The following is a 14,885-nucleotide window of genomic DNA, read 5'->3' on the forward strand; positions in this document are numbered from 1 at the left end:
AAGACTAGGAAATGGACAATATCTCAGCGTCTCATAGGAAAAGATTATAGACCTTTGTGTAAATCTTGAAAAGATCATAGCCCAAACAAAGGATTATTTGCATTGTACACAAAAGGCATGATTGGCCGCTATAGGAAACTTGCTGCTAAACCACATTTTGAGCTGCACTGGCACTCAAGAGTTTGCTGATAAATGGCCCGTATTGCTGGTTCTTCAAACCACACGGCTCAGGACACTCAAGCTGATTGTCAACTTAGTTCATCAGTGAACTGAATGCAAAAGCAGCACTAATAATCACTACACAGTAGTGGCCTCCACTCCTGACCACTGAAAACTCAAACTCAAGGCAGAGTATTTACTGGTATTTCTCTACACTTGCTGTGAGTAAGGAATCATAGGGGTACCCTTAAATGGAAACTTTTTTTACTATGAATATTAACTAGGTGGATAGCAATTCCTAACAGATAGGTAAATTACACACTAGCTGAAAATGTTGGGTACTGTTTTGGTCTGTTTTATTGCAGAATAGCTAATGTGATACCTCCTAATATTCAGGGTATTTCCAGGGACAGTCTAAATCCTTGTCAACTTTTAAGCTCATTAGGAAGTCATAAAGGAATTTCACTCTAAAAATAAATGCAGGTACAGTGAAGCACTTAACATCTTCCAAGGCAATGTCTCATGCTTGTTTGACCCCGATTCCTAATCCCAACCAACCGCTTCTCAAACCCAGCCTACCAAATTCTCTGAGAACAGTAAAAGGCTGATCTCTCAAGGTAACAGATACAGATTTTAAATTGTCAAATGCAGCGTTTGCTACAAGGAAGAGATGGAAGCAAGCTCTGCTTGCTGTGCTTTACTGCAATGTGACCACTCAACCTGTTTTTTTACCAAACTTTTTTTTCCCCTCCCCAAAATAAAACCAATTCCTTACTCTGATGTATTACTGAAAATTGTGTTGGGCAATTCCACCCCCAAAGTGGAAACTGGTACAGTTATCTAAGATAATAGTTTTATAGTTCAAAAATACAACTATCTTAAAAAACTTCCAGTAATTTATTAGTTTGTTCTCATTATATTAAATACTGTAGGATCATGCATTGAGACAAGAGATGCTACTAGCAAATATCCCAGTATTAAGAGACAAAATCCAGTTATCCTTATACAATTTTACAGATGATAACTGGCCTTCTTACTGCCCTGGTAAAGTAGGAGGTTTCTTCTTATGTTTTATACATTGGAAAGTTGAAACCCAAAAAGATGAAAAAGGTCAATGTCTTAGGTCATTAGTAGCAAACCCAGAGTGAGGTACATAGAGGTACGTTCTCTTAAAAACATTTTTAATAAAACAAAGGAAGTAGGAGAATCCACTCTTTAGGACTTCAAGCTTCCTGGGTATTGGACTACATAACTCTGATTTTTTGGAAATGCAGAAGTGTTTGGAGGGAGAAACTTATTTATTAGCCTCAGCAGCTGTTATGTTCCATGGAAATACACTTTTCACCTCCCTTTATTAGTAATTATTTCTGTCGATATTTCACCAGCAAGTCAGGTGGGCTCCCCTTTTATCTCTTTTCAATGTGTTTTTCATGTTTCCAAAGGCAGTCTGTTCAGAACATAAATACTGCTCTGTATCCTACCCCTGCATGTTAAGACGACAAATTGTTCTCAGAAAGTACAAGGTGTCTATTCTGATAAGATCTCACCAATAAATCCTCTAGAGAATTATTTTCCTCCAGGCAACAAAGGTGTGCAAATGCTGTGTATCGCCCTATATCATTCTGGCAAATGAAAAAGATTCCCAAACCCCCTAACAATGAAAGCCAAGACATAAAAACCACCGACATTTTTTAAGTACTGTACTGAAACCATGCAGGGACACTGGAACACCCAGCTTACCCGGTCACCATTGACAGTGCTTTCAGATACCTGGAATATTTTTATGGTAATACACCTGCTACTATAATTCAAAACTTTAAGCCCCAAGCATACATTGTTGCCTTTTTTTGTATTTAAAAAAATATTTCCTGAAATAGATTAATTAATAAATATGGGAAATAAAATATCTTTCAAGATGTATTTCCTAGTACATAGACACTCTTCTCCTTTTAAGTACAACTACAACATAACATTTTCTACTAATTGAAAAGTATTTCAGACTCATTCCCTTTTTAAAGCACAAAAGGCTTCCTCTAGAAGACTTGTGTGATTTGCAAGAAATAACAATGAAAGGTAAACAAAATGCTGCCGAAACAAAGGAATCCCTGACTATGCTTTCACTGTAGAAAAGGCAACAAAAAAAAGCCACCTGAACACATCACTGAAGCAAGCCTTCCACAGAGAAGCTTTGTTAGCAGTAAATACATACATTTATTTTAAACTTAGATGTTTAAGTATTAACTATTGAGACAAGATTTTTTAATTTACTGAAAACATTCTTAAAAAAAAGAAAAACATTGCTGTAGGTTATCCTAAAAACATCCACTATGCAAACATTCTTCAGACTTCTCCGTTTTCTCCACTTTTAAGTGCAAATAAACTCATCAGCAATATTAAAAGAATCACTCTTTTTGTTAGTTAGTTTAGATTTCATTTTGGTTTTAAGTTGCCTATTTGAACTATAGAGAAAATCAGTCCTGTTTATAATCCTGCAGTGCCCCGTTTAATCTTCCAGAAATAGAGGGCAATCATATCTTCTTTAAGCCACCTCAAAATGGTTCAATACAGCCCATTTATTTTGGGTTTGGGTAAAACTGGCAAGTTATTAGGAGGGATGAGAGAATCAAATTGCTAACATCAGTAGCACGATCCCATAATTTGCTCAAGTTTGCTTCAGGACCAAAAGAGGATAGTTGCAGTCCGACACAAAACTAATGCAGTCCTGTCTCTGCATTATTCTGGGGATGCTTCCAAACTGAAATTCAAGCTGCTGGTGCTTTAGTGGCATTTGCAAGCTGTTCATGCATTCATGGATTTTGAGGAAAGTTACCACAGTCAGTACTTGCATCCATGGGTTTTGAGGAAAGGTACTATCATCAGTGCTTCCCTACTGCAGTGAGCATTACTAACGTTTTGGGTATGGTGGAGACCATGCCTCCAGCTGCACAGACAAAGATTCTGGTCAAAACAACATTCTCCAGCAACAAATGAGCAGGAAGAGAAAAAGTGTCAAAGGTTACTGGCAATCAGGTGTCCACTTCCCACTATTAACACCAAGGACCATTTGCTAAATCCCTTCTCCAAAACACCACTGAGGAGCCAGAGTTCTTCACACAGACAATACTGACGCTGTACTTTTCAGAAGAGGACTTCTGTATAAAGATAAGTTACTTCTTAAGATCTGTGTTAACAGACTAGTAACATCAGTGTTGAGAGGCATACTCTGAACAAGTTACAAACTCAAAACCAGACTGCCATGAACCCTTGATCCTGAAGCTAGTGCCAGGTACAGTCCAGATACACGCACTGAGCTCCTGAAAGTCCTCTGCTCTGGCAGAACCCATGACTCGCCATCCTATTGCCACAAGAACTGTACAAGAGGTGATAAATACACAGTCTCTCCAATATCCCCCAGAAGAGGAGATAAAATGGCTCCCACAAAGTAGCTCACAAAGCTGCCCTCAAACCAGATATCTGCTTTTCCACTTTGAAATATCTCCTATTTTTCATCAAGCTGATTGAATACTAGTTATATTCCTGACATCAAAGTGAAAGGCATTGTCCTTCTGAAAATGTCACAATTATTTCAGGAGGAAGGGAACACCCCAAACATTTACTGATAGCTGAGACCAGACTGCTTTTGTCACCTTCTCTGATAGCAACCTGAGCACAGAAGCAGGTTTGCGTGTTTGACTGAAACTGAAGATGGGAAACAGTCTCACCAAGTCAATTAAAAAAATTAAATAGCTTTATTTTCTGGAGCCAAGGCAAAGACAGGTGTTGAATTCTCCATTAATAAAAGGTCTAGACATTTCTTGTTAGTATGCTTAAGTCTCAGTGGGAGGTAGACATTTACAGTGAATCAGGACAGGATCAACTGCTAAAGAATATAATTCAAAAAAAATTAAATTCCTGGTGTCACTACTGTTCTCTCAAAAGCTGAACTCCTGAGCAGCAAGTAGTGAAACCTGTTAAGTAGCTAATCAGCTAAAACGGTTCACCCAGCACCAGAGTAAAGCACTAATATTAGACAAGAAGCAGGCTAATCAGCTTGTCCTGGACACAAACAAGTCATTTGCTGGAAAGGACAGTGGTAAGTTTCCAGTACACGCTTTCCCACAATACACTGATTATGAAAAATATGGAATGTAAGCCAGAAAAATAATCTCAACACAAATTATATAGAAGCTATGGAAAAAGCCTGGAGCAACACACAGAATGGAAAAATCTCCTACCCTAACTACACTAACAATGGTAACAAGAGAGTGCTTTTTGTTTTTTCCTGCTCTTGTAAAACAATGGAATTGTGACTTTTTTCAATAAAGAGAACTCACATGCAGTAACTGACAGGTTAATATTAAATCCACTCTCCCACTACAGCTAATTGTTTTTCCCTGGTTACCTGTTTAGCTGACAAAAGCAGTGTGCAAATTTTGTAATGTTTCCTTTCTTGCATCAGACTCCACAAAAGACTTAGGAAGCAACTAAAAAGTAGGAAGGTTTAAAGAGAAAAAAACCCCAAAAGTTATGTTTACAAAGTTGTACTCACTGCTCAGGCTCCTCAAAGCATCAGCAAAAGACCCAGAGACTGGGAAGGGAGGGCTCATGCTCTAAAGGACACACAGTATTTCAGCATAACAAACACCATCAGCTTTTTCTGGCTATAAATTACAGTTGAAACTGCCTGGAAATTTATCAACCCTGTTGGGAGGACAAGCATACCTAACACAGTTTATAAAATAGCACACATACGGACCGTTGGAGAAATCAGGGGAACCACGAGGGGTCCAGGCTGCTGGAGGTTTGACCAGGTGGAATGACATGCAATTCACTCTTTCACGATAAAGCTGCTGTGAACCAGACATTCAACAGGTGGAGGAGAGAGAGGGTAGCCACTTGTCACTGTTTGCACAGGGAATACCTAAGCATCTTTTCAGCCCTGAAAACAAATGACACTTCATTCATTATTCCACAGTACCAGCAGCTGCTGCCATTCCTCAACTTTCTACTAGACTGGAAAAACTGACTTACTGCCAGATTCAAACACCCAACACTGAACTGTAAATGCTGAACTACCTGTAGCAGAACAGAATCTCAAATTGCCTTACACAAAGAGCATAAACTAAAGACTCTAATGAGATACAGCACTATGCAGTGCTAGTGTAGAGGACTGGAAACACTCCACCTCCCTCCAATCTTCCCAGATACTCACTGAAAAAACATAACATAAATCCAGGCCTTCATTACGCGAATTCCCAAAGTCAAGACAGATGGCAGCAGAAAGCAATGAACATCATCACTCTTTTGGAGATAGCAGCAGAATGGTCTGATGATGGACTTCAACTCCTCCAACCTCTTGTCAAGCAACTGTTGGATTCTATGCTGAGCACAATTAATTTTCTTTTACAAATGAATGGAGGCAAACCCCTTCATTAAACAACTCTTACCACCTGTCTTTGGCTGAGAGGACCACAACCAATACCAGCCACCCTAGGGTGTAGGAATGTGAAACTGTCCCAAATGAAGGCAACAAGCCTGTATCACCCATTTCTCTGTAGCCAGAGAAACAGAAAATAAATACTCCTTCCACTTAAAATAAATAACTAAAAAAATTGATTGCTGACCAGTTACTTAATGTCAAAGCGGATGTAGCAAGTAGCAACTCTCTTCTGCCTAGTTTCTAGGCTGCAGTGCTGCCTCCACAAGCCTGCTGGAGTGTACAAAAATCAACTAACTAGTGACCCAGCACCTATCACAATCATGAAATTTATGTCTGTCCTGGTTTGAGCCAGGATGAAGCCAATTTTCTTTTTACTGATTTTTTTTCCCCTCAGCAAGCTGGAAGTCACAGAGCCTTCCAACCAAGGCTGATAAGACAGTGGAATGTTTTTCTACCTGCTGGGTCTTCAAGGTCATATCTTTACTCTGCCGGCTCAGACACTACGGGGAGATCTATGACCCCCCCGTAGGAGGCTGAATTAGACAGCAAAATTGGCCAGAGATATTCCATTCCATGTATCTACGTAAGCTCAGAGGAAGGTCAGAAATCACAGAAGACAACTTCCTTCCTGCTTCTTCTTCCCTTCTCTTCTGTCCATGGCCAGCATCCAGGGAGGACTCCGTCCATCCAGCACCAATGACCCCCAGGCTCAAGCTCTCCTGACCCTCATCACTCTCCGCTTTCTCCAGCAGCTCCTGGATTTTTCGGGACTGTTCCCAGCTGAGGGGAGTGTGGTGGGAGTTGCTGGGGGTGAGGGGAGGCCAGAGGCTTTTGCACATACCTGAACACATCTGTATATAATTGTATATATTTTCTTATATCATTAGTGTTTAATTAAAGCTGTGGAGTTTAGCTTTCAATCCAGCCAAGTCTCTCTGTTTTTCTCTCTTCCTTCCCTACCTGACCTTAGCAGGAGGGAATAGGTGCGCATGGGTGCTTGATTTTCATCTGGTGACACACGAGGCAAGGCCCAAATCCAGGCTTTACACATTCATTTCAACTAGCTGATGGAGTTCTCATGTTTATATCTGGAGCAGAGGCTAAAAGCAAAACAAACCACAGCCTCCAAATGAAAAACTATCATCACAGAGCACAGAATCTTGCTGCCTTTGGCTCTGGTCTGTCTTTTTTAGGAACTTGTTCTCATCTCAAATGAATTTGCCAAGGTTCACTTGGACACTGGTTATTTATAGAGTTTCTATATTTTTAAAGTTTTGTTGTGTCAATTCCAGTATGTACTTTAAAAAGAAAATTCTAGCCAAGGTTGGAGTCAGCTGTGCAAAAAACTAATTTTCTTTCTGTTCCTATTTTAACAGTAGCTTACCTAGAACAACCAGAAGAACTCTGCCTAGGGAAGAATGAAATTGCACTACCCTTGAACTGACTTACCACCTACCAATCTGCAGCACCTCCTGAAAAGAGACAATGCCCTGAAGCTTATATGAGAAATCCTTGGGATTAGAAGAAAATAAAAATTGCTGTATTTTACCAGGCTAAATTTCAATATTTGCAGATGGCTTGCAATACCTACATGTTCAACACCAAAAAGAAAGCAGTGCATTTTGTAAAATCTTCAAAACAAAATTCAAGAAGTTCCCCATCTCCTCCTTTCCCATCTTCTCCCAGAAACCCTGATACAACCAATGCTTACTGGAAGAAATGTTTATGAGAAGAAGGGACAAGGTTAGCCATGCAAGAAGTGTCAGGAGTTTAATTTTGCTGAAATTTGGGTTCATTGCACTAGATCACACTGACTATCTAAAATCTTTGCTCTGAACTCAGACTGCTCAAGCCCCTGCACAGAACAAGTTTGTGGTCTTTGTTAGGTCATGGCACATATAAAATCCAAAGACACCAAAATCAATCTTTATTAGCCTCTTGCAAAATCATAATTTACTGAATTCTTCTCAGTTCATACTTACCTTTATAAACAAACCAGAACCTAGAGATTAAATAAGACCTTGAAATCGGCAATGTCCACTGGACGTGCAACACAGTAACAATGATAGTAAATTCCAGTATTAATTAATACATACTTTAATTGCTATTTTAATGATACAATGAATCTACTGAAGCTTTTAAAGATTTTTTTTTTATTATGGTTTTATCTCTTTATATAAAACCACCAAAGCACTTTAAAGAATCATGCTTTCTTGCGTAATACATAAAACTAGTTTCGTACTGTGCTTCTGAAAGTCTATCGTGCTGTTTTTCAAGTTATTTTACAGATGGCACATTTAAAAAAACTCCAACAAACCACAACGGAAATATGAATTTCTATTGACTGCAATGCAACACGGCATCCAAAACAAGATGTTTCATTACAACTAAGTTAAAGTGTGAGTGCATCATGTAATAAACAATAGCAGTTTGGTCATTTTAATCTTAATTCTGTTTACAACAAAACTAGCATTTGCGTTTCACTCCCTAAAATCCCATGATAGAAACATAAATCCTCTGCTGTAAAAATCCCAACAACTTACTGTCCAAAAAGAAAAACATATCTAAAACAGGAGACCAAGTTTAAATCTACTCACTTTCCTGGAGAATTGCTCTATATAAGATTAATACGACATACCAGACACAGTAAGGCACAATGGGTGGTACAAACAAATGAATACAGTCGTCCATGAAACTTGTTCTCGTCCACAAATACTAAAATATGTACCGCTCAAGATAAATTTTCTCTTAAAAATGAAATACATCATTCTTGTTATGAAAGTCCTATACAAAAATTTAAAATTTACACCATCTGAGCTGCCAAAAAAATAAAAAAGTGTATCAATTTTCCACAAAACTATATTTCTCACCAGCTTAACCAGCCAGTGGGAAAACAATATCCCAGCACTCTGGAAAAGAAAAGCATTATTTCCCCTGTGTTTAAGACAAAAATATTGTATTCTGCATACAGTAGTGTATTGTACTTAAAAAAGCTTAGCACTATTAAAATTACAATATTGATTTGGAAATTACTGGTTCACTGCCTGGATGAAATAAGGCACTTCTTCCAGCGGGCAGTGCTTTTCACATATATGGAGACGATGAATCAGGTTCTGGTTAAAAACAAAAAGGGGCTCAAATGAGGTCCCAGAAGACGACAGGAACATTTCAACAGCAGGGGAAGACACAGGAGGTAAAACCTGGAGATGAAACTCTACACAGAAGTGGTCACTCTGTCAATGGCATTATTGACCTCGTTTTTGTTTGAATCCAGTCCTTTAGCAGCATTCATATCATTCCGTAAATTCTCCACTGTCTTTTTCATGTTCTTTAATTCTCCAGGGTGTGGAGTGGCTCGCCTTAGAAGTGTTCTCTAAAAATAAACAGCGCAATAAGTGGTTTTGCCTTTGTCTCTTTGAAATGTAACATACACTTTCAAGGCTTTAGCATTCACATACCAAATATTAAGCTTTTGTTTTCTTCTTTTCCCCCCTTTTCCTTTCCAAATTATGATGCTCTATGTTGAACATTATTTATTATGTTTATTAAGACAGTTTTAAGAACTGTCTAAGAGCAAATTTTTTCCTCTCTTGACCTACTAATCTGAAAGCTACTCAAGTGAAGTACCATTACAAGTTATGAAGTGAAGATTCTTTCATAAATATAGCTGAGAGTAATTTTTTTCCCCCCCCAAAAAAAACATCCAAGTGATTTAAGATCACGTTTCAAACAAAAAAACATTCAGCTGGTTTTGAAAGAATCCCACAAGATCTCTTTACAGTGTCAAATACATGTTTGTGTGGTGCTCTGTATGCCTTCCAGCCCCACCACACAGTTTGGTTCACTTGTCAATTGAGAACAAAGATCTTGAAAGGAAGAAGAGGGAGCATTTCTCTCCCATCTTAGAGCCAGGAAAGTCTAAAATTATTGTGCTGAAACCTTTACAAGGAAAACAAAATTTAAGAAAACCCCAGTTAGCATCCAGATTAGACCCCAACAGAACACCAAGAAAAATTGCACAAATACATACCAATACAATACATACATGTGCAATTACTTTTCAGCAGCATACAAGTGAACTGTGCAGAACTGATCACCCATAAATGGGTGCACTGGTCAAGACTGCTTTGGAAATGTGCCCTTCCTCTCTCCTTGTAGGATCATAAACTTCTTTGTCCCCTAAAAAGGTTCTTTCCTTGAGTCAGGCTGTACTATGATGACTGAAAGCAGGTATCAGTAACACCTGAGCCCTTGTTATTGTATGGACATTCTCAGGTTGGCACAGTTAAGAAGCACCATCCTAAACTCCCTTATCAGCCAGTCTACAAACCATGCTTGTCAAAGAGATTTAGTTTCTGCTGCTTTGGATTAAGGAACCACCTTACTTGAAAACATAAATATTCATTTCCCTAAGAATTTTTATAGTAACTTTTAAAAGTAAGACCATGTTTCTAGTGTGCTACAATCCAGACAGTGCCATGAATTATCTCAAGCTGAGCTCTAATAAGGACCACCAGCAAGTTTTTAGAGCATTACAGAAGCACACTGGAAATCTGATTGAAGCTGTTTTAATGTTTACAAAGAGTTTTGATTGTTAATGAAAGTTAGTAAAGCCAAAGATTACACTGCATTTTGATCTTCAGGACATGCAGAGCCCAACTTAATGGAGAGGTCTTATAAGTACAGTGACAGATGTTCCCACATCCTTTGTTTAAGTGGGAAACTAATGAGCAACATTCTTGCTGTTTATGGACACTATAGTTGTTTCAGGGCAAATGGTGGGGGGAAAAAGAAGAAATAAAGAGTAAGAAAGAGATTAGAAACAGAAATCAGAGAGACAAACAATGGCAAACTTAATGGAGACGCATGCCAGAGTGCTGGAATCCTAAATAAGACCCTGTATACTTTCAGGCAGTAAAGCTTCACAGATGCAGAAAAAGATCCTATCTCGTTTCTGGAAAGAAAACATCCCAAGCACAAGCAGGAAAACAAAGCAAAACAAAGACTGTCCTGCACCAGAACATAAAGTATAAAGGTTATATTCAAAGCAGAAATAAAAGGGAAAAAAAAGCATTTTAAGTAAATATGAAAGTTTTGCCAGTTAACATGAATATTTCTGCTACAAACATATGCAAAAGCATGCAGTCACAGCTGAAATATTTACAGCAAGACAGCTCAGATATTTCAAAAACGTAAAAAGTCACAGCATCTGCTGGTATCCAACCACTTGGAAAACATACCATTTCATTATCCTCTTCATCTTTTTCATCTTCTAAGAAGCGAATTGCACTGACTCTATTCACTGCCCGCTCATTCCATGTTTCGTCTGACATTTCATTTACCAGACTCTCCAGTGCACCACATCGTGGTAGGTTATCTGTTAGAACAGCAAACCGTTAACTGAAGATTCATAGCAAGTCTAAAACAACAATTTGTTAATACCTGTAAATTACTGCTAATAACTGTGATATCCAGCCAGCCACTTGTCCAAGATTTACAATTTTCTATCAAAAAAATAGTTATAGCCAACAGAACTTGCATTAATTTTCTGTTATCAAGTACACACAATAGTTTCTGTATAAATGAGAAATTTCTGTACTTGGGACTGTTCCAGGTTTGTGGCTATTTTAGAGTACTGATTAGTTAACTTAATACAATTGCCACTATACATGCCCCTCTTCTGAATCACGGCTGCCATCTGGCATTAGTGGGTTCCCTAAATGCCATTCCATAACATAGGATCATTGCTTTCACTGACTTCACCCTTTTAGTATTGCTAGGCATACACATTCAACAATCTTAATTCCAAACCTCCAACCCCTGAAGGCATGAGAGGTCATTTGGAGATGAGGAAATCTAATTTCTAGCAGGGAGGCCTTTAGAAAAAGTCAGTCTACTTCAGTTACTCTCCTCAATCTAGTTTAATCTTCTCTAAATCTAAGGGGGTTAATTAATTTACTTATTTCAGTTCTTAAAGCAATTTGTATTTGTAAAATCCAGAAGCTGACACAAACCAGAGCCATTTCTACATTTTACTGCTTTAATGGTTTCTATTTTTTCCAGCTGCATAGTATTGAAAGAGTGGACTGAATCTAGGTAAGTTTGGGTACCTACAATACAGGTATCTACAGCTGAGCTTTTCTTCTCAGGCCCCTTTTGTTCATGGTGCAGAAGAATCTACATTATTTATTTTAAAAGACTATTCTTGGATGGGATAAATTACTCTCCAGTGACTACAGCAAAAGTTTAAATATTAGCTCAGATGAGACTCCTTGAATGTTCACACATTGCTGTAAAAGTTTGAGGACAAAAAACATCCAGAAATTACTGGAGCAGCAACTCAGCCAACAGTGAAAAACAGTTTATGGTTCCACCTGACCCAGAGGCAAGTTTCAGCACAAAAGTTAAAGCAACTTGCACTGTAATTCTACACTTGTTGAAGAATATAATAAAGTTATGTACAGCATCTTTGCTCTAAAGAAAATTAGCTTGCTAAAAAGTAAAATAGCTGCTGCTTATTACTAGCTATGCAGTTATTTTTCTGGTAAAGAGACTGCAGTTGGAAAGTCACCAGTTTTCACTACATATGTATAATCAAAGTACACAAATATGGACAGCCCTAGTTGGCCCACTGGCAAGCTTCAGAATAATTATATGATGAAGTCGTCTTCTTCCAACTCTGGATTTTATTTATTGTAGCTAGCATCATTGTATTTCACTCACAGCCATGATTTCCAAGTCTTCTAAAAACTAGTGTGATTACAACAACAAAAAAGCCCAAAAAAACCCAACAACAAAAACGTTAAAAGTGTGAATCCAACCAGAACTTTGCTGTTTTGCTCATTAGAACTTATGGATGTTTTACAAATGTTTATGGAGCAGACAATACAGTAATCAAAGAAGTGCTTTTAAACATAATGAAAACTGTCTCTAGGCACTTACCTTGGCAACCAGGCTCAGAAGGCATTTGAGGAAGTAATACACATGTTAAAATTTTTTCTCCTGTTTCAGGGTCTGTGTCAGTCTGAAACGTCAGCAAGGGTTGGGACTGGTTATCAGACAACCACAAAGCCTTCAGCTTTAAGGAAGTCAGTGACAGGGGAAGATACATCAGCCTAGTTCAAAAAAGAAAAGTAAAAAAAGTCAGGGCAATCTCTAGGAGATTTAATAGATGGTCAGGAAGTTGGCTCTTAAGTATAATATCCCCAAATCGGAATAAACAGGATTGAGATTAATGTCTCTAATAGAAGGCACTGAAATAGTCATCAACTCCAACTACTCAATTATTTTAAAAAGAATGTGCAGCTTAACTTTACACCATAATTCTCTGAAACTGTGAATAACAGATAAAACAATGCTGAGCTTTTTCTACTGCAGTAAAATGCCCTGGAAGGCAGACAGCTGCTTCAGCTCTGGAGCCTTACATATAAACAACTGCCAGAACAGAAATATGTAAGTGCCTAAGAGACAATTACATTGCATAGATGAGATGCCATTTCCTTTATCTTTTTTTTTTTTTTTTCCCTCCATTAACTTCTTCCTAAGCAACTGAACTGATTTGCTGGCTTAAGCTTCAATCCACTCTTTTTTGCATTTTGATGTCTGAAACGTATCAACTGTGATTCATGAGAAGCTGCAAGGTCAAAGTGACATTACTTGTTACTTGCACTGCATCTCTAAGACAAGACACTCAAACTTAGCGTCACTTGACATTAAAGATGGCAGATTCAGCTGAAGCTGTACCAAATGGCCTAGATTCTCAGTTTTTTTCAAAAATATACAAATCCTATTTTTAAAATCCCATCTCTTCCTCCGGGTCAAAGCAATGCAGAAAACGTACTCCAGACAACACACAATTTATTCTACTTTAGGCCAAGGGGGACAATTACTTTGACAATCTCAACAGTCATAATTGGGGTTTTTTTGTTACTTCATTCCTAGACCTAACATCTTTTGTCATTAGAAAAAGTAAAACTAGAAAAAGAACATGGCATGACTCTTACCTGTTTCCAGCAACATCCAAGACATGAAGTTCAGTGGCTTGTGAAATTTCAGAGGGAATCCGAGATAATCTGTTGTCACGTACAGAAAAGACGTTAAGACTGCAGCACCCCCCAATCTGTATCAGAGAAGAGGGGGGGGGGGGAAAAAAAAAAAAAGAAGTCTGGTTTTGCTGCAGCACCACAGTATTAAAAAAAAAAAAAAAAAAAAGGCATGCAGGACGGGTCATGTAATGTGTTACAGCACATTTCAGTTATGATGCCTGCCAGACACTTCACCCAGAATTACAGGCTGCAAACAAGTATTAGCTTAAGAAGCCTGACCTTAAGTGAGCTTGTTGGAGCAGTTTCTTGAATATCTATACCTGCCAACACTCTATCACCACAAACGGTCAGGTTCTATCTACCATTTAGAGCCTTCCACAGCAGGAAGAGATCAGTACAGATCTCTCACACAGATGCCATTTTGCAGCCAAAACCCACAAAAAATACTAGCTTTAACTTTCAAGTTTTTCTAGCTCTATGTTTAACATATTAATTCCTTCTTTCCTCATGTTAACTTTAGGTCCAAGATAGTGCAATGGGGCTTTAGGCAAGGCAAAATGCTAAATACACCAGTCAACTCCCAATGTTTATTGAGCCCCCAAAGAGTAATGAAGAGTTTACAAAAAGTAGAAGACCTCAAGTAACATTTTTGATGCCCTGTTTCATTAGAAGTATCTAATTTCAAGATGACTCCCATATAGAATCATAAAATGGTTAAGGTTGGAAGGGACCTTCAAGACCATCAGGTTCCAACCCCCCTGCCAAAGCAGGGACACCTCATACTAAACCAGGCCACACAAAGCCTCATCCAACATGGTCTTAAATGCCTCCAGGGAGGGAGCTTCCACAAACACCCTAGGAAATCTATTCCAGAACCTTGCTGCCCTCATGGTGAAGAATTTCTTCCTGATGTCTAACCTAAATCTACCCTCTTTCAGTTTATAACCATTACCCCTTGTCCTATCACTACTCCCTCTGGTGAAAAGCTCCTCCCCAGCTTTCCTGTAGGCACTTTCAGCTAATGGAAGGCTGCCATAAGGTTTCCCTGGAGCCTTCTCTTCTCCAGGCTGAATAGCCCCAACTCCCTCTGCCTGTCTTCAGGACCCTCTCCAACAGCTCTGTGTCCCTCCTGTGCTGAGGGCTTGAGAGCCATACACAGCACTCCAGCTGGGGTCTCACAAGAGCAGAGCAGAGGGGCATAATCACCTCCCTGGCCCTGCTGGTCACACTTCTTTTCACGC

The 14,885-nt window shown here is 38.7% G+C and overlaps 1 protein-coding gene across 1 annotated transcript in view; it reads right to left on the reverse strand.

Moving 5' to 3' along the window:
• Nucleotides 1-7,680: 7,680 nt before the first annotated feature.
• Nucleotides 7,681-14,885, reverse strand: part of LRRC1 (leucine rich repeat containing 1) — a 72,075-nt gene continuing 64,870 nt past the window's right edge. The window contains exons 11-14 of the mRNA XM_051615629.1: nucleotides 13,603-13,718; nucleotides 12,542-12,714; nucleotides 10,840-10,976; nucleotides 7,681-8,972 (exon numbers count right to left, since the gene is read on the reverse strand). Coding sequence (XP_051471589.1) covers nucleotides 8,814-8,972; nucleotides 10,840-10,976; nucleotides 12,542-12,714; nucleotides 13,603-13,718 — 585 coding nt within the window. The 3' untranslated portion in view covers nucleotides 7,681-8,813. The remainder of the gene's footprint in view (nucleotides 8,973-10,839; nucleotides 10,977-12,541; nucleotides 12,715-13,602; nucleotides 13,719-14,885) is intronic.

The sequence above is a fragment of the Apus apus genome, chromosome 3 (genome assembly GCF_020740795.1).
Source record: "Apus apus isolate bApuApu2 chromosome 3, bApuApu2.pri.cur, whole genome shotgun sequence".
Lineage (NCBI taxonomy): Eukaryota > Metazoa > Chordata > Aves > Apodiformes > Apodidae > Apus > Apus apus.